Here is a 27,158-nt window from a genome sequence, read left to right on the forward strand (position 1 = left end):
TTGTTACAGAAGGCTATGGCGAAGAATCCATCTGGATTGGTTTGATTTCAACTATTTGTCAGAGAATGGTATTTTCATTGGTTGGCTGAAGTTGTACACGCGTCTCTAGTTTCGGGTTCACACACAGACTGAAACCGGTATTCTACTGCACGTTGTAAGTCTTTTCACCCGTGACGTTAGCAAGCTAACTTACAGTGCGGGAGAGGAGAAGTGGTTTTGATAGTGAAATCACTTCTAATTTCACCGTTTCACCAAATTTAAAGATTTATTGCATCCCCCTGGTGAGTATTACACGAAACACTTCATCATGATTTTCGTACGTTTAAGGTGATGAGCATTTTGCACGGCATAATAATGCCTTGATTAGTTAGCCTGTTAGCACAAACCTTAGAAGACTGCTAAGCTATTATAGTTACTGTCCATGTGGAGTAGTTAATCAGGAAAATCCGGCGATTTGTCGAGATTTATCACTCAACATGTTAACATATTGCTGGATCATATGTAAAGGGGTGACGATATAACGGTCATCTCCTTTCGATGAAACGTCTAATGTAGTATTAAGAACCTTACCGTTTTTGTGGTCGGCTGGATACTGCTGATAAAGTAGCGTTTTCGGTAGTTAGCCATGGTGCTTAGTTGGCTAATATTAGCTTGCTAAATCGGGTAGTCTAAGGTTATCATCTAGTGTTGCCACCAAGATAACTTTTTGAAATTGTATATTTATCTTCAGAAAACGCATTGGTCATTCTTATCACACCATGAGAAATTATGCGGTGTTATATGCTAGTTTTGGCGTTATCAATGATTAAACACGTGTTTCATGTCTGTAGGGGTGTTTAGCTGGTTGGCTATAATTTTGCCTTAGCACAATAAAAGTGCGCTGATGTTAGCAATGGCCATTTCCGAGGCATAGTTGCGAAAATGAGGACACATTTGTAACTGCGCGACCATTTGTTTAGTTTTATGCGCCTTGCGTCTTGATGCAGTTGTGTTGGCTACGAGTTAATTGGCAACGTTAATGAAGTAAGTTAAAGGCCATGGCTAATGGTAGCTTTTGCTGTATATCTGTGTTGAAACGAAAGCTTATTTGGGGTGTGCCGTGGTCGTCAATATATGCGAGACTGTCAAACAAAGGAAGGCTGCTAGTGTAGGCCTACGATTGTTTTCTGATTAACTGCTAACATCTCAAGACTAAGGTAACGTAGTCAAGGCAATGTTCTGTTTAGCATGGTTGACCTGGCCTTGGAAGCATCTCGCATAGTCATGATTGGCTTAGCCGGGGATTTATTCATATTGTTAAGGCAGCAGATGGCCCTGGGTGTTTCGAACAGGTGCTGTTTTATGTCTGTCTTGTCAGATATTTCTCTGAAAGGACCAATCTTAGACTGTGTTTTTCACTTGCAGTTAAAACCAATTGACCAAAGATATGGTGATGGAGAAACCCAGTGCCCAGCTTGTCGGGCGAGAATTTGTCCGACAGTACTACACCCTTCTCAACCAGGCTCCCGATTACCTGCACAGGTAAGCTAAAGATGACATTTGAATACAGACTTGAAATTGTACCATCTCCATGCACACATGTTTAAGGTGTTGTGCAATACAGCATTTCATTCACAATGTTTGGGATTATTGTGTCATAGTTTACTTAATCACATTATAATCATGCTATTGCCATGTTCACATTATACCTGTAGATTCTATGGCAAGAATTCATCTTTTGTTCACGGAGGCTTCGACAGCAATGGCAAACCAGCAGAGGCAGTTTATGGTCAATCGGTGAGATGTCAAGTGACTTCAAAAAATCAATATTTGAATATTTGCAAATTTTCATATTATTTGCATAACATGACTACAATGAATCTTTGCTCTACTTTTATGTGAGAAACTGCTTTGAATGTAAACGAGCCGTGCAGTATTAGTCATCTAAAACGGCCTTGAGTCATTTATCTGATTTAATAGATTTTTATGTGCATTGACAAAATCATACCTCTGTGCTGGATATTTATTTTGATATGTACTCAAATCTTTGTGTGGTCACTACTATTGATGGTCATTTAAGCTTTACAGTTCTTAACAATTATGCACAATATTTAAAAATTTATTCATTATGTAATACACTGTGTTGAGAATCTGAGGAAGTAATTTGTGTTTTTTCAATGAGAAACACTGATGAATAATTTGACTATTGCATGCGATTGCAATTAGTAGTGTTGCTTTTCTAATGATTCTTTGGGTATGATGAGTGTGGCTCAAACATGACCTAAACAGTGGAAAGAAAAAAAAACTGCTGTAAAGAAATTTATGAAAACCTTCAAGCAAAGTGATATAACCTGTATAGAATGCACAAGTATATTATTTCTGTTGGTCTACGAATTGCATCTTGTAAAACAAAAACAATATCTGCTCTCCAATAGGAAATTCACAAGAAGGTCATGGCACTAAGGTTCCAAGACTGCCACACGAAGATCCGGCATGTGGACGCACATGCTACGCTCAACGAGGGCGTAGTGGTCCAGGTGATGGGTGAGCTCTCCAACAACATGCAGCCCATGAGGAGATTCATGCAGACCTTCGTCCTCGCTCCCGAGGTAAGATCTTTGGCTCTGACACTCAACTGCCCTGAAGTTATGAGAGTGGTAAACTGATAGCCTACCTCCTTCAGAGCCAGCTAGCAGGCGGGAAAGGTCACTGATGGAAAAAAAAAGATGCTATTTGGGCGCACATAGTAACTCTGGTTCTCTCTTTTCTGCCACCTTATCCAGGGCACAGTTGCAAACAAGTTCTACGTCCACAACGACATATTCCGCTACCAGGATGAGATCTTTGGTGACTCAGACTCCGAGGCCCTTGAGGGTAAGTTATTAGCTGTTAAATATAATGTTTCTAGAAAACGTTGTCTTCTGTAGCGCAACTTCGATTAGCCCAGGCAGAGCAAATGCAATAAGTTATCACTCATGCCTCCAATCCATGTGCTGACTGTAATGCCCTCCACTTCCTTCCTGTCTACTCATTCTAAGCAGAGTCAGAGGAGGAAGCTGAGGAGCTTGAGGAGAGGACTACGTCACCCACAGTTGCACAAGAGGACTCTGCCACCTTCTATGAACAGACACCATGGTAACGTGGTCTTATTCTGTTTTCTTCATTCTGTCTTAAATGCGCCCAGCTTGTTGGAGCTGGGGCAATGTGGTACTGCTGCAAAGGAGAAAGTGCCGATAATTAAATGGGCCCACTTCATTTCACTTGAAACGATTTGAATCATGCTTTGTTAATCACACTCATATTCTTAAGTGCTTCAATGATGTTAACTTAGTAGCTCAGCTCAGGAGCACAACTTAAAGCTGTGTTGCGCACTAGAGATGTTGTGTAAATAGGTGATCAATGGGTCCCTTTAAAAAAAAAAAGAAAGAGACATAATTTGATTTTGACCTTTTGTCGATCTCTGTGTCTCTTGGCAATCTCACAGTGCGGAGCCTGAGGTCCCAGGGCAGGAGGAGGCTGACTTGCCCCCAGAAACCGCCCCAGTGATGGAGCCTGAGGCGCCGGTGGTTGAACTAAAATCAGAGCAGGCCGCTGAAGCAGAGGCCCCGATCTCGGAGCCTGCGGAGAAGGCCCCTGCATCCCCCACGCCTGCAGATCCCGCCCCAGCCATGCCAGAGGAGAACCGGGTATGGCTCATCACAAATACATTATTAGCCAGTTACACCCCTCCCGAAAAAAATAAATAAGATATACATGATATTCCCATGGATGGTTCTGTTTTTCTTACTCTCTTGCTCTCTCGTAGCCTTTCTCCTGGGCATCCGTCACCAGTAAGAACCTGCCTCCAGGTGGTATCGTCCTAGGCACTGGAGTTCCCCCTCATGTCGTCAAAGTCCAGCCCACACAGGTATGTCAGCCCCCCTGCACCTATAGTCCAGTCATTTTATGAAAAAAGGTTGAACAAATTGCAACAGAAGAAAACTTTAACTGATTTTGTATCCTCAATATGTCCTGAGTAAGGGAAAAAAAGCCCCGAAGAATCCCAATAGGGGAAAGTTTAGAAAAAGACCTAAATATACCCTATTCATGCACCTATACAGTATTTTTCTCACGCAAATAGGGGGAAAAAATTAACCTTCACATATCACCATGAAAATTACTGAGTTGATTACTTACATCAAGACAAACAAAAAATGTATTATACGTTTTTTGAAATTGTTTGTTAACATGGGCAAACAGGGCATAATGTAATTACGTATAGCTAATTTGAATAAATACCACAACGGAGCTAATAGTCCAGGCAAAGGTCTGTGGCCGGTTGCACAAAGCACCTTAAGTTAAGTTTTTTCCTTAAAATCTGATTTAAGGGTCCCTTAAAATAAAAACGGTTGCACAAACACCCTTAAGTTTTCTCCTTAAGATTTACTTAACATTTTCCCTTAGTATTTAAGGGTTTGTCCTTATCTTGTAAGAAATCCCTTAAACTGTTGCACAAACGACCTTAGTAGTCTAACTAAGGGGAAAAACCTAAGGGACATCTGACTGTACCTTAACCATATTATTAACTGAATTGATGCTGATAAATGAAGTTTATTAACTACTTATAACAATAAAAAATAAAACCTCTCTGTTAATATGCTTCCTCTTCCTAGGCCTATCAGAAACATGCAGTATTGTTAACAATTCATGTGGATGTCTTGTTAGCCTATGAGCTTCGGTTCGGTTAGCTAGGCAAAACGTTGGTGTACTGATGAGTCAGGACCATCTCTAACTTGCCAACTAGTATTGTTCAGTTCATGTATATAATATAACATGCTTTACTTGCTACCTGGATAATTTCCGCGAATATTAGGTAAAATGAATAAGATCATTAAGCTTTACTGTGTTCTTGCATTGTTGAGGAACATTCTTTTATTTTCAAAGAGTGAATTTCTTTGGCTTATTTCAGACTGGTTTGTTGCAAAATTGGTGTCTATTTTTACATTTTGGCCCTTTGAATCAATGGAAATGGTTGTTGACTCTTTAACCCTTAGAACCCGATTGACGCAAAGTGCGTCAAAAAACACACCCTTTCTTCTCTGTTACATTGCTCTGCGGCTGTTCATCGCAGCGAGATGAAACCTTTATTGCATGGCAGAGAAGAAGTGGGGCTTTCCAAAGAGACTACGCACTTGTCTGTACGATCAAGTATGAAATAAAAAAAAAATCATGAAATTAAATCAAATTGCATCATATTTACAGTCTATACTTCTCTGCGTTCACCTGTGCACCCATTACTCTCGTTTGGGCTATCCATTGGTACCATATATAACAACAGACGAAGTGACTGCAAAATATTAATGTCATGTACACAAACCAACGCTGCACACCCATTACTCTCGTTTGAATTACTTGCGGACGCGTGATCGGATAGATATGCTAAGTATGTCAGATGAAAGAGGAGACACAGAGCTATTATTTGATACCAAGTACATCCTTCTGGGTTATAAAACAGACGAAGTGACAGCAAAATAATAACTTCATATAGCTGGACTTACCCCACGTTTTTGTCTGTTTTTGTGGCAAAGCATGTTTATAATCCAACGCTATCGTGTGTTTCTCTATGGCAAAGCATGTTCATAATCCGGTTTTGAGATTCTAGCAAATTCCTGCATGGCATCCAATTCAAGGCTCACATTGCATCCCAATTTGTTCAACAAAGAAACACCTTTTTTGCCTTTACTTTGTTCATGGCAATGCAGTAAAAAGTTGAGAATCATTATGAGTGCACACCACGCATGCTAACACGCAAACTTGGGTCAAGTCAGGTCAGATCAGTTCGTGTCACAGATATGGAGCGCAGAAAGGTCATTTTTCATCACTGAAAAAAAAAAAGCCATTTATTTCCGTAAATCACATACCACATATTTCTGTAAATTGCTCAGCCCCAGAGTATCCCAGCAACATGGCAATTATATTGCCCGATTCAGGACAGTCTGCCCTACACACACATGAAATGCATGTAGAGCTATGAGCTTGCTGTGGTGAGATACATGTCGAAATATAAGAATTTTTATAATACACTTTTTATATTTTAATTCTTTAAAAATCAAAATAAAATCAATGCTAGTACTGGATAGCCTAGTCTCTGCTGAAAAAAACAATATATAAAATGTGTGTGTGGCACTTAAAATGACCAGATTATCCTTATGAATAAAGGTAGTCAAAATGCCCTAAAAACAGCTTAGGGTTCTAAGGGTTAATAGAGCCAGTGTGTTTTTACATGTAAGTGTTCCACAATGTTCAATCTGTACAAACACATAGTTGAACATTATTCAGCCTAGGAAAGTGGTTTTGGTGTTTAATCTGATTTAGAGGTCACTGAAGCATACAGTATATCACACTAAAGTATCAGTCCATCATTTTCCAAGACTTATAGTAATTGACCTCTTGCCCAGGGGTTGACTGATGCCCCTTTACTTGCCCAGGGGTTGTATGATGCCCCTTTACTTTGCACAATTTTTGTCTAAAACAATAATCAGACAGCACAGTATGTATGTTTATGTTAGTGAATGCAGGAAAATTGTGAAGGCAAAGTTGAAGATGGACATGATAATGTCCAAATTCGACAGAAGGGTGCAGATGGGATAACTGCAGTTAGCCTCCAAAAAAGTGACTTGTTGTGACATCTGGCAAAAAGGTACATGCTATACTAATAAATATAGTTTAAGATTAATAATTAACAATGCATGCCTATGCATGGGTCATGGTTTTACCAAAGTCATAGAACAGTCAAAACTATACATATTCTATTAGCATATGCACTGTACATGAAATATAGCATTAATCAACTTATGTCCCATCTTCCTCCATACCATGCATAACACATACTCCTATTCTGTATAGGTGAATCAAGTGAACAGCTGATAAATTTTGGCCTGCACTATTAAGGGAAACAAATTAAACACCCTAAACTATATATTTTCTGAAAGCATATACCCTCTAGATGAGAATACCAGTTAAGACATGTATTATCTTCCTCCATGCCTTGGACAATTTGTTTGTCAAATGTTGTAATTAGTTTTGGGTCACTATATACATTAGCTTTATATAATTACATTATGCCCTGTTTGCCCATGTTAACAAACAATTTAAAAAAACGTATAATACATTTTTTGTTTGTCTTGATGTAAGTAATCAACTCAGTAATTTTCATTGAGCAACGCGTTTCGCCAGTTGCTTCATCAGGCTCAATTCAAAACTAAGCAAGTGAGCTAAAATAAGGTCCCATCCCAACAGGTGATAGGCCACTGATACATCACATGACTCAAGTCATCACATCAATTAGTCACATAGTCCATTGACTCAGGTCATCAATTAGTCAATTAGTAAATCTATCACACAGCTCAACTAGTCATCTCCCCTACTAGAGGCAATCCAGAGATCTTTTTCTATTACTAGTCAAATATTTCACAATCAACATTTCACAATTTCAGTATCATATTTAGTCATCCTGATAGAGTCCATTACATTGTTTACAGTATTTAAATGTCCATATTTGTGTACATATCCACAATCACATGAATCCATAAAAAAAAAAACAATGTTCACAGCAAATACATATTCAATATTCAATTTAATAGAAAGGTTGTAATGAATTGTCTAAATGTTGCTTAAAAGTGTAACTGTTTTTTGAATATGTATTTGCTGTGAACATTGGTGTTTTTATGGATTCATGTGATTGTGGATATGTGTGTGGGATGGGACCTTATTTTATCTCACTTGCTTAGTTTTGAATTGAGCCTGATGAAGCAACTGGCGAAACGCGTTGCTCAATAAAAATCACTAAGAAATATAACAGTGTGCGGTGGCCACCTCTTTTTATATATGAACTTAAAAACCTGCAATCTACCAGCACCTTTTTAAGTTGGCTGCGCAAAGGGATCTCTTCTATTTTTCAGTAATTTTCATGGTGATGGTTCATTTTTTTCCCCCCTATTTGCGTGAGAAAAATACTGTATAGGCGCATGAAGAGGGTATATTTAGGTCTTTTTCTAAACTTTCCCCTATTGGGATTCTTCGGGGCTTTTTTTCCTTTACTCAGGACATATTGAGGATACAAAATCAGTTAAGTTTTCTTCTGTTGCAATTTGTTTAACGTTGATTCCTATTTTGGCTTAAAATGACTGGAATACTAACCAAGATGGTTGCACACGCCAGGTCAACAGAGTGGTTCAGTTTCTCGAAGTGTGTGTGTGTGTGTGTGTGTGTGTGTGTGTGTGTGTGTTACTTGTGTATATTCAGTTGTGTGGAAAGGTTTAGCCTAATATCTGATGCTATTGATGGGGAAAGGTGGTGTGGATGTTGTGAAGGAGTGGGGTATGTAAATCTTGTAGTTGAGTGAATGTCAGATTTTGCCCCCCTGTTTTCTAGCGTGTGTCTGCATGTACAGCCAGTTGACTTGAGTGTCTCCCTTTAGCCCAGAGTTGAGGTGAAACCAGAGGCCCCCGTTGCAGCACAGAGACCCCAGAGGGATCAGAGACCCAGAGATCCCCGACCTGGACCCCCAATCACCAACAGAGGCCCCAGAACGCCAGGTACACTTCCTTATGAAACACACATCTGCATGCAGAGGTGGAAAACTAGGACTTCAGAAAGCAAGTTATGTATTGTATACAATGTGTTGGTTCAACCTGTGCACTCAATGCTAATTGGCTGACCTACTCATTGGCTGATCTTATTGGCTGATCAGCTGGTTTAGTGAATGACTGGAACAAATGGTGGAAGGACTTCCACTTTCTGAAGTCATAATTGTTTTCACCTCTGTCTGTGTTTGTACACTGCATGATCTAAATTTTGTTTAGATCATGGTGCTCAGGTGATGGGCTCTTCATTGTTTTGGTAACGTGAAGCAAGATCAAGATCATTTTTCTCTAGTGCTTCTACTAGCATAGCATTGGATGTTGCAATGAATAGAAGTGGTATTTGTCAGCCGACATGTTCTGCAGGTGCAAAAATGTGTTGGTCCTGTGTCAAGCTTTTTAATGATCTACTATTTCCCTGAACAAGACTTGCTCATACTCTGAAAACTGTCAGCGTAGTATTTTTTCATTACAGTGCAATTTCACACTTTTGTAATGGCATCCGCCGTATTCCCAATTTGATGTGGTCTGCAGCTACTCCGCCTTGCATTTCTCTGTCTTTGGCAAATATCCCCTCAGTCAGAACATTTTGCACCCTTGGAGGTGACTAAATTGTGTTCCCCCCACCTCCTCCTCCCCACCCCCCTCTGCCTTATTAAAATCTGATTCCACATTAATCATTTCTGGTCCAGCGGAATGACATCTCCAAGGTGGCCCCCGTATGGCAGGTGTGCGCTCTTCCTCACATGCCTGTGGAGTGGTGACAAAAGGCTTGTCATCAGCGCGGTGACGGTACATGAGTTTAAGCAGCAGCGTTGAAACCCCCCCCCTTTTCTCTGCCGATTGTTACAGTACGGGACGGCGAGCAGGGTGAGGGCGTGGAGACGCGGCGGACGGTCCGGTATCCAGACAGCCAGCAGCTCTTCGTGGGGAATGTGCCCCATGACGTGGACAAGGCCGAGCTCAAGGAGTTCTTTGAGCGTGAGTGTCCTGGAAAACTTGTTTTAATTTTTTAGTACTACCAATGCTATAACTGTAACTCTAACTGCTGTTTTTACTATTGCCATTACTGTTAGTGTGTTTATCATGACTACTTTTATATTATGGCTGTATAGCTAATCTGCTTCTGCACTCTCATCCTCATTGTGGTAGTAGTATTTATTGTTGTAGTATTTGTTATCTAAGGTCTCTTCTAGATAAAAGCATCTGCTAAATGAATAAATGTACATACAAATTGTCGTGTGTGTGGTAGAGTGACCTGCAAGCAGGATGAGTTTCATTGACTTTTTTTGTGTCCTGCAGAGTATGGCACCGTGCTGGAGCTGAGAATCAACAGCGGCGGAAAGCTTCCCAACTTCGGCTTTGTGGTGTTTGACGACTCTGAGCCCGTACAGAAAATCCTGAACAGCCGGGTAAGGGCAGGGCACATGGATGGATGAATTGATTGATTGATGGGGAACACACTCCTGGTTTTTTTTTGAAAATGTAGGAAAATGTTTGTGAACTTGCAGGTATGCCATGTGTTGAATGATTGCCAGAGTGTCAGGTTTGACAGAAACTTTAATAACAGTGAATTTGGATTGTGTGTTTTTGCGGGAGTTGTTTTAATGGAGGTAGTGGGTGGCTGAATAAGACTTGACCCAACTGGGCTGATGTAAGACAATATATGATTGAAATTGTCAATTCAGATTAAAGAAAAAAATCTTAGTCTAACATTTGCAAATCAAACAAGTGCGTAGATTGTGTCTTATCTTTTTGTGCGATGAAACACAAAGATGTTATCTGAAGACTGACTGTTTGTAAAGGGAACAGTGATCAGAAGGGCAGAAGTAGGTGATTTAAAGGGGGGAAATCCACTCACCACTAACTGTGGTGCGCGAGAAGGCGACTAGTCCTTTTGAACTCGTCAGAACCTAACGTGATCTGCCATGTTTCTTTTGTGTCTGTTATCTTTGGTTCTAAATGTGGGAGGCGAGAACTTGGTGGCTGTAGTAGCATCACTGGAAGTAATGTAATGCATGGAGTTAGTCTAGCGCAGGGGTCGGCAATTACGTTTGGACCCGGGCCAATTTTTTTTCAGACAATGGCATCGCGGGCCATAGCTTTTGTAATGGGGGGGGGGGGGGGGGGGTTATAGGCCTACTATTTAAATTATGAATTATTATATTATATTAAAATAAACATCATCTAACTTTTAAAATGCATTTAATTTAATTCCATTAAAAACGTTTATTTGCTTATGTGCGCTGTTTTTATGCCGCCTGCTGCATCTCCTGTCGTCTCTCATGAAACAGGCGACTTGCCTAGCAACTTGCCGTAACTAATGTGTACAAATATTATTCTTTTGGATGACGTGTAAATGATTAGCTGAACATTGCTATATGCTAGTTATCGATGCAAAATGTCGTTGTCAAAAGCCTTGAAAAGAAAAATTGATTCAGAATGCAGGACCTACAAAGAAGAATGGAAGCAGAGGTATGTGTTGAGCCTGCCTGCATTTATTAATGCCAAGCCTATTAATTTAACGAAACATAGGCTATTTTTGACCTTGCCCACTGGAAGAGGGAGACAGGACACTTTTTTTTTTTTTTTTTGCACAAGATTACGCGCACTCGCGTGCCAATACCGTTCCGACCTGTGCGTCATGGATAACTGCAAGGATGTTCCACCTGTTGTTTTGTCACTTTAGTAGGACTATCATCTATACCTCAATAAATGTTTTGAAATTGATGGGATTGCTGTAGGCCTTTTTTTCTTTTTAAAAACATGGGGTTAAAAAAAAATTCATTTTTTTTATTTTTATTATTTAAACAGCAAATTAACGTCATCTCGCGGGCCAGATAGAATAGATGGCGGGCCAAAATTGGCCCGCGGGCCACTATTTGCCGACCCCTGGTCTAGCGGAATAATGACTGCAGAGGATGTTGTAGTTGGGATGTGAGTTTGAGGTATTGATGGTTGTGGTGTCATAAATTCATGGACTACATTTCCCCTCTCCAGCCCATTAAGTTCAGAGGTGACATTCGTCTGAACGTGGAGGAGAAGAAGACGAGGTCCGCCCGCGAGGGAGAACGGCGAGATATCCGCCCACGTGGTCCTGGTGGCCCCCGTGACAAGCTCGGAGGGCCCAGGGGACCAATGGGAGGCCGCGGAGGCCTTTCCCAGAAGCCCAGCTTCGGCGGCGGACGAGGAAGTGGACCCAACGAGGGACGATTCTCTGCGCCACGTCAGTGAAACGGACCCCAAACGGCTTCCCCTCAGCCCCAACTCCCTACCCCCACGTCACAGCCACTACTGACGCAGGTCATACTATTTGACATGGATCCCCTCATCCAAACACACCCTCCCCTGAACCTCATACATCAACCCTGACCCCCCCCCCCCCATGGTCTCCTTTCTGTCTGCTTATGCTCGCCTGTCTGGTAGGTAGAGTATGGTCAATCCCAGTTTCATCTGGACTCTCAAATACTGTCTCTTACTTTTCATTCTTGAATTTGTTGTAGAGGAAGAAAAAAAAAAAATCAAAGATGGAGTAAAAAAAATTACTTGAATTGGGGAAAAAGGAAAGAAAAAAACGTAAAATCAAGAGTCTGTTTTTTAGCGTTCTCTCCTTGTTTCTTAAAGGAACGTGTTTTTACTGTGTACTGCTAGCACCCGCTTTCAGGTTAAATGCAGGTATGGTTTTATTTGGAATTATTGCCAAGTTGGATCATGGTTGTGTACAGATGACTCTCTTTAGCATGGGGAATACAGAGAAAACCCTGTTTGCCTTTTAACTGTTGCACTTCAAACAACTCCACTGTCGAGAGAACAAATAAACTTGGTATAATATTTTACTCTTGTCTTGTGGATCTCGGTTCTTTCCTGTAGTGTGAAGAGTTGAGAGGTTTCTGTGAACTGGATGTGTTGGCAGCAACTACATAACTGAGGTATTAGGTTGTTAGGTTGTTAGGTGTTAGGTTGTTTTTGACATGCCTGCTTGACAGGATTGTTCCCCTTTGACATGGTCATGTTGTTCAGGAGGCTATTTTATGTAATCATTTTAGCCATGTTTAAATTGTGTAGAGTGGATACTTCCAAAATTACTTAAAAAAAAAAAACTGGATATAGAATGTTTTGAAAGTCTTAATATATATAAGTAGGCTACACAATTCAGAGGAAACTATAAGTAGGCTACACAATTCAGAGGAATGAAATGACAAACATTTCTACAAAGAAATATTTTTGCTTTAATATGTAAAGCTCAGAAGGCTACCTGTAAGTAAATCGAAAGTGAATAGTTGGAAGTTATCTAGCTATTTTAAAACCATAGCGCTAGCTAGAAAACGCCAGTCATTTGTGAAGACCAACGCTACTGCGTTCAATACTGCTCAGCTAACTAAACATTTCCCGCAAACATCTTACACCTGGAACATGTCACTGTAGGTTGTTGAACCTACTTGCACTTGAAGCTTTTAGCAAGGCAAATACATAGGTTAGGCTACTACCCATACACACATAGTTTCCTTACTGCTGCAGAACTTCAACAAAGGTTAAAAAGATATTTCTCAGATTCTTTACTCAGGAATCCATAAATCATCACTTGAAACTTCAAGACAGAGATGGGGTGGTTTGTCTCTCATGAAGGGAGAAGACCGCACAAAAAGGTTATGCCATCTTTTAAGACTGGTCTATAAACACGAATACTGCATGGATCTACTAAAGGTGATGGAGCTTCATGATGTAAGCGCCTTGGTGGATGTCACAGTCACAGGCTTCACAACATCTCTGGAGTAGTCTACAATCCATGACGTTGGTAACTTAACAATGCTCTTGTTACACGTACCCTGTGCAGTCCACAATGCCAAAGCAATATCAAACAATGTTTTAGTCAAGGCCTATATGGCAGTATTCTAATGAAGACAGAAAATGGGAGAAATGTAGGCCTACAACTTTAACCACAGGGTGCAGTCCTACCTATATTGCCTAAATTCAATAAAGAATAAATAATAAAAGAATGAATTATGGATGAAACAGCCCTTTTCCATAATAGTCTGCTATATTAAGTTGGTCAGTGAGTTTAAAGTATTATGATAATTTAAATTAAATAAATGATAAGCCTACTGTGGAATTTAGTATTGCTTAATAAATTTAGTATTGTGGTAAAAACACGGATATAATCCTTCAGTAATCATCACATTTCACCACCAATCACCATAGCAACATTCATTGTAGAATAATATTATTATGCAGTTACGTATGAGCCTGATAATCTGTGGCTCATTTCCTATTCGCAATGTGAGGATAGTAGCCCCTTGGGAGCTGAGGCGGCTAAGAAATGGGATTAAGAAATCTGAATACATTTGAGGATAGTGCCAGCTATTTGGATTGGATAGGAGGTGCATGGGAGGAGGGAGGGAGTTTTTTTTTTTCTTTTTCTTTTCTGGTCAGCAGGTGGCTCCGCATTGGTATTCATGTGTGGTCGGGCTGGGCGGCTTGCTTTCCTTGGTCGCACTCATCGTGTATTTTAGGCCTGCAACCCGTGACCCACATTGGCTCAAGATGGCCTGGTACAGCTGGCATTGGCCCATGGAGCAGACGGACCCCCAGCTGGACAAAACCCCATAAAAAAAGCCCTCGGCCCAGGGAGTCTGCAACACAACAGAGCTGGAACGAAATGATTTGGGGAAAAAACAGCTGAAGATTGTGAGGATATGGGAAGAAATATGCACTTAGTAACATCTGATTTTTCATGGACTGGTCAGTCGTCTGTACTTCAGATGCTCTCAGGTGCTGAGTGAGAGGGTTAAGAGTGAAAGGTGGACACATAGAGGGATCAGAGAGAGAGAGAGAGAGAGAGAGAGCACAGACATTTGTATTGCTACTCTGTCACCTTCACACTCTGTGCATGTGTAACCATTTTTGTTTTTGTCAGAAGCTAATTATTGAGTGTCTCACATCAGAGGCGTCTGTGGGCTACACACTAAGGAGGAAGGGATAAAAAGGGGAGGAGAGGATTTGTACTTCATACTGTGGGAAGCATATTTCAGTCTGTCAGAGCCTTCATGTCTCACTGACTCTGGGCCCTGAGGTGGTTTTCCATGTCCGCTGCAGTGCCATTATAGTCCCACTGTAGCGTACACGCGTGTGTATGTGTGTGTGTGTGTGTGTGTGTGTGTGTGTGTGTGTGTGTGTGTGTGTGTGTGTGGAGCTGCTTTTGGAGGTTATGAGCTAACACACTTCCCACTCAAGAATGAAGGGGGTAGGGGTGGGGTAGGGGTAGGGTGGAGGACAGCTAGAGAAAGAGTCCATTGAATTGATTCAGTCAGTCCTTTGTGGGTCAGAAAACCCTTGCATAATTTGCTTGCCAGAGGTAAGACATCCCACGTAACGGCATGTTAAAAAAAAAAAAACCCTCTTATCACACAATTAATGGTTATCACAAAGATTATGAAGATAAAGATGTCAAATTATGTGCTATAGTGAAACATTTGAGATGTCACCCCCATGATGTTGAGTTAATTAATCTCCTTTTAGGTGTAGTTAAATTATTTAGATTTTTGTTATTTTTTCGAGTATAAAAAAAATATAACTGTACCTTTAATGACAATGCCATCAATCAAAATTCTAATATAAAGCTGTAGCTGTTGTACAACCTTGTCAGAAATCCTATACGTCCTAATCCTATCCTATACCTTTGTGTTGGAAGCAAGGAGTTAAACTCAACCAAAGCAGCAGACAAAAATCAAACAAGCAAAATAATGCCGAGAAACAGCAGCAACAGTGCAGCAGCAAGGCCAAGGTCCTTAATTGAAGTGTACACTGCCTACGGTGCATTGCTCAAAAACTGATGACGATGTGACCAAAATATGTATGAACCCCCCCCTAGTGCCCAGAGGCCAAATGGAGACAACAGCCTGGGCTCGGAGAGCTTTCTGGATTCCATAAACACTTATTAAAACATATGGTGCTTTTAGGTAATCAGCCAAAATTCCCGCAGCTTCCATCTTCCTTTTACCTTGCTCTGAAATATTAAAGTGGCAGAAGACCTATTTGGGGGAAAAAAATATGTAGATTATTACTATTTCAGGTTGATTTACTTTTAATAAAATTGACTGTGATTTAACCAAGCGAGTTATGGTGAAAATGTCAAAAATCATTAAATAAAGGTTAATGTCTAAGCCTACATCAACCTGTCCTGTGTGGTTTTATAACCAGATTTGAACATACTCTACCATAACTCTCATCTCTCTGATTCTCCATGTACGACCCCCGTAGCTCCACCAATGAATTTATACCAATGTGATGTGCATCACATATTTATGTTTACAATGCTGTCTTTAATTAGAAAATAATAAAAAAAATAAGCAATGAAACAAACACCTGTGAATGTACTTGATGAAGACTATTTGATTTTCTATAGAATATAGTGTATAGACCCTGCACATTCATACACATAAATATTGAACACAACATTCAGACAGAACACAGGATAACAACCTTTTATCCAGATTTGTCCAATATTGTTTATCTTTGAAGGAATACAATTTAGGGCATAGTGTTTAATTTTTGTTTACTTTTAATATTTTATGATTACATATATCCTTGAGAAGAGTGACAGAAAACAATGGTCCAACTTCAGCAACCTTAACAGTGTTCAAAAACAAATTGGAGAATTTTGTTCAGAAAACCTTTAATAGTAGAATTAGAATTAGCATTAATGACATAGTTCAATAAATATTTTGTTTATATACAGATACAGCAGAAATTATACATTCCTTTTTTCATCAAATTGCTCACATTTCTGTACAAGCCAAAAATATCTGCCATTGTATTTATATCCATGCAAAATATTCAGTGTTTTAGATTTAGAAATAAAAAATAAACAGGATTTTGCTGAACTTTTTGCCTGCCTTGAAGTGCACTCTTGGAATATGAGAATTAGCAAATTAAGATGTGCACTTGGTGCCAACCCACACAAAATAAGCATGTAAACCAAAATTAAGGCCATACCAACTTGTGCAAAAATAAAACTTTCCCTTTAAATCACTCACAGATGTTCAAGAATGACCATGCCTGTCATTGAGTTCACTCACAATTGCTTAGATAGTTCATAAGAAAAACAACAGAAATTATGCCGTAAAAATAGAAAAACAAATCATGCCTAATAAATTCATTATTTAAAGAACTGGTGCAGACATTTGATTGACAATTAGAAGTATTTATGATGCCTCCAAAATTTAGCCTCCAAAATTGCATATGATACAGTTCCTCTCAATCCAGCATTGGGTTGCTATAGAAACAATGAACTTGAGTAGTCTTTAAAAACTTTAAGCATTGGGGACAAGAAGAGTTGAACCAGTGTTGCCATGGTAATCCAGTGGGCATTCTAGCAGGCCGATCATGTCACTTGTGACAAGCAGTACTTATCAGTAAAGCAGTGGTGTAAGGAGCTCTGTCGCTCAGGAGCTCTTTCGCACAGCGTCCGCCTTGCTGTTCAGGAATATAACCTTTGTTTGTCTTGGACCATCTAAACTCTGATGAGATGTTCTTTTTCTCAAGCATCTCCTTTTCAAAACAGAAACAACATAGCCTGTTGTACCTTAGATGAACAGAACAGTTCATCATAGGGATGAAATAAAATCAGGTGGATGTAGCGATGAAACATTTAACTGTTGAATTCCATCCGTACCTCAAAACACTAATGCATTCAATGTTTACGAAATCCTGGGACCCTCAGTATTGCTACATGTTAGACTAACACAGCTCCCGTATACTAATGCTACCCTGATAATTAAGTACTTTTAGTGATGTGACGATATTCAAACTGAATTTGGGTAAATGTAGCTTTCCTGCCTCTTTCAACTTAGTCTGAGCTATAATCCCAATGCTTTATACATGTTAATATACTGAGCAGAAGAAGGCTCAGTTACAGGTTTGGGATTATTATGAGATGTATAATGCCAGTATAAAACAGCCCTTCGAATTTGATATCCACTTCATGTTATTGGACATAACTTAGTTACAATTACTTCATGATATCTTTACGTTTGCCAGTGATCATCATGTTGAAAATATTTAAAGTGTATGTTGAAAGAGGAGTATCATTGAAGGTATATTGTTAGAAGGGAGCTAAGATCATTTTGTTGCTATGGATATACTATTCTCCATCCACTTTTTTCCAACAAATGGAACAAAATGAAAGTACGTTTTTTTTTTCTGTGTTTGGATGGAATACAGAAATGTATGGACACAAATGTGAAGTAAGCAAAGCTTAAGAAATGAAACATATTGAGCATAGTTAAAAAGGATCTCCCATCAAGGCAATGAAAATAGCAAAGTAGTTCTTTGGTTTTGAAAATAAACCAACCGGGCAGCAAAGCATAAGTAAAACTGGCAAGTAATGATATTGCACTAAAATGATGCCAAAAAAGTATGCCAACATGCTACAGATGCTACCTGAAATATTTAATGCAATGCCAAAAGAAAATTAATCTTCAAGAAGAGCAACAAGATCTTCTTAAAATGAAACAGGAGAACTTGAAGAGAAAAATAGACACTCAAATAAATAAATAAATAAATAAATAAATACATAAATACATAAATACATAAATACATAAATAAACAAACAAATGAATAAATAAATAAATACATTATTTATTTATTTATTAGACACTGCCTTTTTAAATTTTAGCTGAATGCATTATATAATTAATTTTGCGCTATAAGCAGTGCATGTTTCCAACATTTTTTCTCTTTAAGTAAACAACAACCTGTAACAATGTAACAATCCATGCACAAGGTGGTTGGGTCAGATTTTGAATTCAACCTACATAGACTGCTGTAAAAAAAAAGAAAAATAAATAATAAATAAAATAAAAAATATATTGTCCATGCATAGTTCAACTGAGGTGTCTTATAAAGTGACGTCTGATAATAAATGCTACCCTTAGAGGACCAGATGAGTTGGCATAATTACGTATGTGAGGCATAACACCAAACCTTCAAAGGCCTCCTTGCTCCTATATTTTCAGATATAAGAACTCTTGTTTTGGATTAAAACTTGATGGCACATAAATCCATAAAACCCCATTTGGGATTATCGGCATGGTAAAGCTGAAAATAATTGCATATATAATATATTATTTGCATAGAGAAGCCTGGTGAAAAACAATTACATAAATGAAAGCAATGGATTCTCTACATACACTGTAAGATGTGAGTTCTTCTATGTCATTGGTTGAATACTATGTGTTGATTGATTAGACTGTTTAAATTGGTATACGTCCGGCTGTAATCAATGCACTTTTATATTCCTTATAGACAAATGCATTTCTGAAGACTACTGTTTTTAAACACTGGCTCAGTTGCTTTGTCATCAAGTTTAAAAAAAAAATGACATTGACAGGTTGTTGTCAGGGTACTGTACATTAATGTAATGTATTCAATGACAGTGGGGTTAAATAAAGGATGGAACTCGACCTTTTAGAAAGATCACTTGCTTCTCGGCCTCCTTTTTTCTGTTCCTCCAGAGAATGACAGGCTCTCAAAATGTTGACGTGAGCAGCACACTAAAGGTCGCCAGCGGAGCGTATGGCAGAACCACCGGGGAGCAACAAGTTATTTTAATATTCCCCTCAGGATTGTAATCAATGATTTGATATTAATTTCACCATACGTATATATGTTTTTCGTTCTTTTTTTTTCCTTTTTTTTTGTAAATACGAAATCCGTCAAAAAATAGGCATATGAACAAATCAATATAACAGTGAAAGGAATGTGGTGTGAGGAGTGTATTTTTTTTCTCTTCAGTCAACTCCAAGAAGTTGAGAAAAAAAAGTATTACAGCAACATGATGTTTACTTGGCACATAAATCAATACTAATATGTCATCGAGCAGAAACGTAAAGGAAAGGTAAAGGAACACAGCTTGTATAAACAGTATTCTTTTCCACTTGCACGTGTCATGTTCCCGTCATTTATATAGAAGTGGAGTCAACCTCATGGCATCCAAGATTCAGGGAAAGCTTTGACAAGTGCTTGCAATACACATATTGTAGCGCAGTGAGCAGTAGGAGGACCCGGTGGTCCTTGCATCGTATCTTTTATGGAAGCACCAGACTGCCTTAGAACTTTCAAAACCCCTCGAATTCCAGCGACCTTTCCTGGAAGAAATTAGTTTTTTCTTGTCTTTTTAAAGATAGATATGTGATATATTACAGTGCTGTATGATTTCCCCCTCCCATCGTTATAATGCAGAGTATGTCTTCCAGTTGCAAAAAAATACTGTCTCACGTGAACATCGTACTCCTTGGAGGAGATATTCAGATGGTCAATTAGTTCAGATGGTCTCTGTATTTGCAAAAGTCTGTTTACTCATTTTGTATTTTCTTTTCTTCATTTTTTTTTTCAGTAAATATATTGCCACATTCATGATATCATGCATTTGACTGCATTGCTATTGCACAGGTCCGGTTATTCAGAAGAGGGGGGGGGGGGGGGGCGGTGGGGGTTTAGGATTAGATTTAAAAAAAGAAGAAGAAAGGGGGAGAAAGGGGAGTACCTCTGCTGAAAGGGCCACCATCGAAAGCCAGTGGTGCTGTAGAGAAAGAGGAAGAGCAGGAAAGATGGGAGTGGTGTGGAGTGTGATGGAGTGCGTTGGCCATGTTTTATCTTCTTCTTCTTCTCCTTCGTTGTCGTCTTCATCATTCTCCATCTCTTATCTCTTCTCACCCTCTTCTCACTGCCCATATACGCTTACTGCTTATGGACATCCTCAATGCGGATGATCTTGTAGGTGATCCAGTAGAAAATGTTAAAAATGAGGAAGACCATGGGGAAGGCCACACGTGACACCGTGTCGATTCGTTTGGCCCGGCCGATGAAGAGCTTGCGCATCTCCTCCACGGTCTTCTCGGGCGGGTTGTTGGATGCCGGCGCGTTGTTGTTGTTGCCCTTGATGGCTATGCCGTCTTTGGCCTGCAGACAGGTGGGCCCCATGCCATAGGCAGCGAAGCTGAAGCGTCCCTCACCTGCCTCGTCCTCCTGCAAATACAGCACAGGCCAAGCAGCTGTAAGCAGCCTACACAGTCAGACTAGCATTTGTGGGATTTTTCAGCTCTCTGTTAATGACCAAAACAAGATTAACATTTAGTACAGTAGTCCTCCTAACAAGGTGGAATTATAGCCATATTCTGTCTTATTTCTATGGACCCATTAACCCATTGACACTTCTGACTTGACATTGACTCAGGTTTCTGATGATAGTTGTTGTAAACGGAGTAACTAGTATCTCTCGGAATCTACCTAGTTTCCTATTAATATGTTGCAGTAGTGAATACAGTGAATATTGAATAGTTGACTTTTATTTAGACTGTTTTGCAAAAATAAAAAGCAACAAAGAGGCTGAAAGACAATCTTCTGTCCTACAACAGAACTGCAGACCTGTCTAGTCTGACTATCTGAAAAGCATTCTCTATTCACAGCCTTCCCCTGCAGCCTAGGTAGGGGGGGCTCTAATTCACAGTCTGTATCCTATCAGGGGCAGATCCAGGCCAGACCACTTTGCCTCCTGGGAAGTGAGCCCAAGCGGACCGCCTGTTCGAGTGACAGACCCCCTTTAAACAAACGCTAATGTGTTATTAACATTCAAGCTGTTCGTTCACCTTTTGCTCACCTGCCCACAGCATCCAATGCAATCCCTGGGAATCGCCGCTAAATGTCTACACAGTTTTGCAGCCTTCTCCTCGCTCTCTCCACCCTCAATACCCTGGTTAAGTCTGGAGCAATCAGCCCCCACCCCCACCCAATTCTCTACCTGTTTCTGCCTCCAGGGACAGAGAACAGCACCGCTCAACACCCCTTTCATTTGTGAGAGTCCCCTTCTGTACAATTTTGATCCAGTCGGCCCCCGCGAAACAATTTCCGTGAGAGCCTCCTGCCCCGGCCTCGTCGAGACACAGCGACCAAATGGAGAGAGTCTGCAGTTATTACTGAGCTCTAACTGCACCTATTTCTAACATTCTTTCACCACCATCACCTTCTCGCTTACCTCCACTGCTATTACCTTGCTTGCAACTGCAGTGTTGATGTACAAGGTGTCTTGGAGCTCAAGTCAAGTCAAGTCAAGTCAAGTTTATTTATATAGCGCATTTCATACACAGAGGTCATGTGCTTTACATAAACAAAACCAAACAATAATAACAAATAAAAAGCATAGAAGGGCAATATAGTCAAAGAATAGTTAAAAGGTAAAGATCATAATAAAAAGAAAACATAAAACACAAGGTAAAATAATTAAAAAATAAAGAATAATTAGTAAGCAAAAAAAACAAAGGCAAAAGTAGTAAAAAGAAGTAATAAAAGATAAAGTAGAATAATTATCAAGGCAGATTCAGAATTTGTAACGCGGCACAGTTAGCAGAAAGCATCTGAGAACAGTTTGGTCTTAAGTCTAGATTTAAAACTGGCTACAGTTGGGGCCTTTTTGATGTCATCCGAAAGTTGATTCCACAGCTAAAAGCTGCTTCACCATGTTTAGTTCTAACAGTAGGTTTTACTAGCAGGTTTTTCACCTGGGACCTGAGAGGACGCGAAGGTGTGTACTGCTGAAGCATGTCTGACAGGTATTTAGGTCCTGCTCCATTTACTGATTTATAAACAAGCAATAGAGCTTTAAAGTCAATTCTGTGACTTACTGGAAGCCAGTGCAAGGACTTAAGAATTGGAGTAATGTGGTCAGTTCTTTTAGTTTTTGTTAGAATCCTAGCTGCTGCATTTTGTATCATCTGAAGGTGTTTAATAGTCTTTTTAGGAAGGCCTGTGAACAGTCCATTGCAGTAATCAACCCTGCTGGAGATAAATGCATGAATGAGTTTTTCTAAGTCATAAGCTCAGGAGATTTGTGCAAAAGCCAGTCCCTCCATCACATACACACATGGCCACACACACACACACCTTAATGCTCACCCTTATAAGATAAAAAAATCTAATGTCAATATGCAAAGCTTTCAGATCTGCTGACCCTCGTCAACCTCCTTCTCCCACCCTTCCTCAAATATCCATTCCCAGAATCCAACCTGATTGATCTATTGACCGCATAATCTAAGCCGTATGTCTTCGTATGGATTACACGTGTTTGTATGAATTCATTATTGACCCCCCCAAGGTGTGATGCACAGTCAAATGCTGAGGTCAGTGTGCTTCATCCGCGGCTGTTTTAATGAAGTGACCTTGTTGCCTTGAACAGAGCCCAGCTTTCAGAGATTCAGCAGATGCTATATTCGATTTCCCATCTTAATGTCAAACCTAAATGGGCCAAACTGAAAGCCGCAGTTAATTACATTTCAGTGGCGATGGAGATTTTGCTTTAATTATGGCTTCCACTGCCATCAACCCCCCTCCAACCTCCCCGACTCATCCACCCCACCCTTCGCCCCTGAAAATGGAATTGGAACAGGGATCCTTATCTTCTCTTACTGCTGGCCTTAAAAATTTAAGGTGCAAACATTTAACATGACCCGTCCACTGTAGCAAATGAAAATGGCTAGAGGGTGGGAGAGAGAGAGAGAGAGAGAGAGAGAGAGAGAGAGAGAGAGAGAGAGAGAGAGAGACAGCTTTGATTCTGGAGGATCGGCCATTTTACTTTGCAAGGGATCCATTTTTAGACACTTTGTCCTCTTTCTGTCCTTGTCTTTGTGCCATCCCATTTATAACTGTTAATGTGTGTGGAAAGCTGAATGGAGGAACATACAAGGATGGGATAGGGAAAAGGGGGTGGAGAGATGTATGCACGTGTGGCTATTGTGTTGTGCTGTGTGTGTGTGTGTGTGTCTGTGTGTGTGTGAGAGTGTGTGTGTGTGAGAGAGAGAACGAGAGAGAGAGAGAGTGTGTGTGTGAGAGAGAGAAAGATAAGTGGGCGGAGAGCTCATCTTGTGTCTTGTGTTTTTTTCCCTCCTGTGTCTCTGCATGTAGTTGTATGATGCCGTGCCGGGCACTACGACCTTTCGTTGTCCTACAGTGAAACGGACGAGCTCTGCGTGTGTGTGTGCGCTCGTGTGTGTATTAAGGATGCTCCACTTTATTCGCGGCGGGGTGAGATTAATGTGGCGTTGCGGCGACGTGAGCAGAAGTGCTAAAGAGGTGCTGAGCTGCGGTGTCGCGTCCTCCCTGCATCTCTCACACACACACACACACACACACACTCTCTCTCACCGGCTGATTCATTACCAGCCTCCCTAATTAAAAACCCTACTCTAATGCAGCCCTGCATGCGTGTGTGCGTGTGTGTGTGAGGCGAATGTCTATGTGTGTGTGTGTGTGTGTGTATTTGTGTGTGTGCTATGTGTATGTGGGAGGAACCATTTGCGCACAAATGGTGTTCTCTTACATTTGTGCGCAAATGATGAAAAATGGTTTGTGGAACCATGTCACGGTATGTGTGCGAGAAAAAGTAAAGCATGAACTTCACATGCACAACTACCACTGTGCATGTGAATGAACAAATGAAGCCTCAATGTAAATATGTGTGTATTCGTCTATTACGGTGTAGATATGTCCACTCATTTCCGTGTGTGTGTGTGTGCGTGTGCGTGTGTGATTTGGGTGGTGAAGGAGGTAATGTAGGGGATGGACATCAGGATGCAGCTCACTCCTGCATTTGCAAGTCAGAGAGGTGATGTCTCACACGACAGTCAGGACCTCTGAACGGCCTCATCCATCACGTCACTCCCTCCTGATTGATGCATTTATATCTCTTACTTTAGCCATATGATATGATTAATGTCTCTGACTAGGAGACATCCTAATGCAGGTCAGATTGGGGCATTTTACATTCAAACAACATCTTCAGATGAATTACAGTTTTGTTTTTTTGTATTGTGTGCATATGTTTTTGTTTTTCATGTTTTGAATTTGTTTGGCCTGTACGTCTAGGTGCATGTCATATTTAAAATATCTCCTTGATGTTGCTGTTATGTGAGGACTGTGCCTTAATCAGTGTTCTGTTATCACTGTTTTTTTACTGTGAAATTGAATCAGCTAGGGGTGATGAGACTGTATGGTGATAAAAGGAGGTAAGGAGAGGAGAAAAACAAAATATCAAAGTATATTTGGTAATGTAGAACACAGTCTATTAAAATCTCCGAGCTCAGAAAGAACATGGATTAAAAGCAAACACCACCGCCTCATGTGCAACCATGTAATCATAATAAAATCTGACAGTCACACAGATATCTACACACTACCACCCCCCCCCCCCCCACACACACACACACACACGCACACATGCACACACATCATTGTCATGCTCTGCCAAGTCCACACGAGCACGTACACATATCTGCATCTGCGATCGGTAAAAGCGAACTAGGTGACCTGACAAACAAAGGCAGGAATACAACACTGACAAAGCTCCCCATATACTCCTTCCCTGCATCGCTTTTAAAACATTACGCTGCTCGATCCCGTCTCGCTGCACACAAGAGCCCATGGTGCGACTTAGTTATCGCTCTCCGAGCTTATTTACATTGATAATCCTCAACGCTTATCTCCTCAACGCTTAAATAGAGCCAGTCCACTTCTGCAGCTGGAGGGCAGGTAGAGGAGAGAGGAGATGGACAGAGAGAGAAAGCAAGAGAGAGAGAGAGAGAGATAGACAGAGAGAGAGAGAGTCAGGGAGACGGACAAGGGAAGCGGCGACACTGTCCCTGGTGACTGGCTCTCCTTAAGCACTGATCATCTGTCATGAACTGATTACTGCGGATCAATCAGAGGCTCCCTAATAAGCTCTTGTCACTGGCTGCGAGATGGCGGCTGGCTGGCCGGCCGGGTGCAGGGAGAGATGTGACAGGACTGGAGAGGCCACTCTTGTCTTGCTCGTCCCCCACCAGCCTACTCCTGGGTTATCAGAGCCTGGCGTGGCGTTACAGCAGCAGTGGTGTAGCTACGGCGATAGCAGCACGGCACAGCACAGCTGCAGCCTCAGTCCCACGGTGTGTCTAAAACAAGCCTTCCCCTTCCAGCAGTCACCGTGACCCCCAGTACAGAGGCAATTAAAGCCCAGGACATTAACATTAGTAGACATTAGCTAGAGAGAGGGAGAGAGAGAGGGAGTCAGGGAGAGGGAATGATAGAGTTAGAGAGAGAGACAGACAGAGAAAGAGATAATCTGAGAAAGAAAGGGAGTAAGGGGGAAATAATTGGTTTGATTCTATTTTTTCTGTCACTTACATTGTCATTTTGGATTGCCATTTTTGTCAAATGCAAGGTTTATTATTTCAGCAGATTATGTGTGGGGTCTTTTGAGGTCCATTTTGGCTGTGCTATAGTTCACATTTGGGCGTATCAGTGTCAACTGCAACACATTATCCCACATTGAGTTACTTTAGCCAAATTCACATTACAGTAATTAGCCAGCACAGAAATGTAAGATTTGGTTACATTATCATGACTACATCTTGACTGATTCCAGACTGTTTGGCTAAAGATAGTGCTGCATAGCTTTGTTCCCTACAGGCTTTATTCCTTTTTTCATGTCACATCTTTCTCTTCACCTCTCTCTCTCTCTACCCACTCTTCTGTCACTGCCCATCTCAATAAATCTCCCTCACTACCTCTCTCTCTCTCCTTTTCCTCTGTCTTCCTCTCTCTCTTTCTCTTGCCATCTACCTCTCTTCTTTCCCTTGCAGTCTTTCTCTCTTTTCTCCTCCTGTCTAATTATCTCTCTCTCGTTCTCTTTGCAGTCACTCCCCGGCTGTCCCCTTTGCCTTGCCCTCCATGTTCCCACTAGCGCCAGTAGGGGGAATCCTTTGTCTGCTGCCCAGGAGCTGGAGTCCTCTGAGGGGGGAGCTGGCTGATGCAGACGGGTGGTCAGGGGCGGGCGGTCGATGGCCACGGCAGCGCCAGTGCTAGTGCTCGGGGTTTGTTTTATTGTGTGGTGCAGGGACGTGACAGCTCTCCGCTGCAGCATTTGGGCTGAATGATAGCCCCTCAGAGCCGTAATGGAGGACTGTACCACTGACTGATAGCCCGGGAGAGCCGTAATGGAGGACTGTACCACTGCTGTGAATCACAAGGGCCTGTGAGGCTCATTACTGAGCTGTAGCACTGTGACTGTAAGCATGGGTGAGGAATCCAGTGGTTGGTACGACACTTCTGGGGTTAAGCTATGTGTCGTTTGTTACAGATAACCAGGAATATTTCCCATAAATGGTTCCCTTCATGAGTGTATGTGTGTCTGTGTGTGTGTGTGTGTGTTTTGTAGGATGAAGGTGATAACTGAAAAGAAGCATGGCAGCATGTTGAGATTTCAGCATGAGTGGTCAGTAAGTCAAAAAGAGAACACCAGACACACACACACTCACATACACACAGGAATATGTACACACACACACTTCCCCTTGCATGCACACACACACACACGCACACTCACTAACACACAGACGTACAAACACAAACAAATACACACACACACACACACACACACATAAACACAAAAATATGTACACACACACTTCCCCTCGCATGCATGCACACACACACACACACACACACTGACACACACCACACACAGATGCACAA

The 27,158-nt window shown here is 40.9% G+C and overlaps 2 protein-coding genes across 5 annotated transcripts in view; one reads left to right on the forward strand and one right to left on the reverse strand.

Annotated features, from left to right (window-relative positions):
* The first annotated feature begins 136 nt into the window (after nucleotides 1-136).
* On the forward strand, nucleotides 137-12,436 carry g3bp1 (GTPase activating protein (SH3 domain) binding protein 1). Of its 2 annotated transcripts, none has more exons than XM_076292021.1 (12): nucleotides 137-281; nucleotides 1,405-1,521; nucleotides 1,695-1,776; nucleotides 2,415-2,588; nucleotides 2,763-2,853; nucleotides 3,018-3,114; nucleotides 3,464-3,665; nucleotides 3,785-3,886; nucleotides 8,438-8,555; nucleotides 9,453-9,581; nucleotides 9,903-10,012; nucleotides 11,601-12,436. In XM_076292021.1, exons 2-12 carry the CDS (start codon nucleotides 1,427-1,429, stop codon nucleotides 11,832-11,834), a joined length of 1,434 nt encoding a protein of 477 aa, XP_076148136.1. In that variant the 5' UTR covers nucleotides 137-281; nucleotides 1,405-1,426; the 3' UTR covers nucleotides 11,835-12,436. The 2 variants fall into 2 exon arrangements, with proteins under 2 accessions (XP_076148136.1, XP_076148138.1); XM_076292023.1 differs by having other exon boundaries at nucleotides 138-281; nucleotides 3,021-3,114.
* Nucleotides 12,437-20,303: 7,867 nt separating this feature from the next.
* The window catches only part of glra1 (glycine receptor, alpha 1), a 41,005-nt gene continuing 34,150 nt past the window's right edge, over nucleotides 20,304-27,158 (reverse strand). For 2 of the 3 annotated variants that reach the window (XM_076292917.1, XM_076292916.1), the window contains one exon: nucleotides 20,304-20,624. In XM_076292917.1, the coding sequence (XP_076149032.1) occupies nucleotides 20,337-20,624 (288 nt within the window). In that variant the 3' untranslated portion in view covers nucleotides 20,304-20,336. Of the gene's footprint in view, nucleotides 20,645-27,158 lie in introns of all 3 variants that reach the window. The other variant, XM_076292915.1, reaches the window with a different exon arrangement.

Source organism: Alosa pseudoharengus, unplaced genomic scaffold (genome assembly GCF_046254945.1).
Source record: "Alosa pseudoharengus isolate Yale_2024_CS ecotype anadromous, Long Island Sound unplaced genomic scaffold, YU_APseudo_1.1 YU_APseudo_1.1_scf_19, whole genome shotgun sequence".
Lineage (NCBI taxonomy): Eukaryota > Metazoa > Chordata > Actinopteri > Clupeiformes > Clupeidae > Alosa > Alosa pseudoharengus.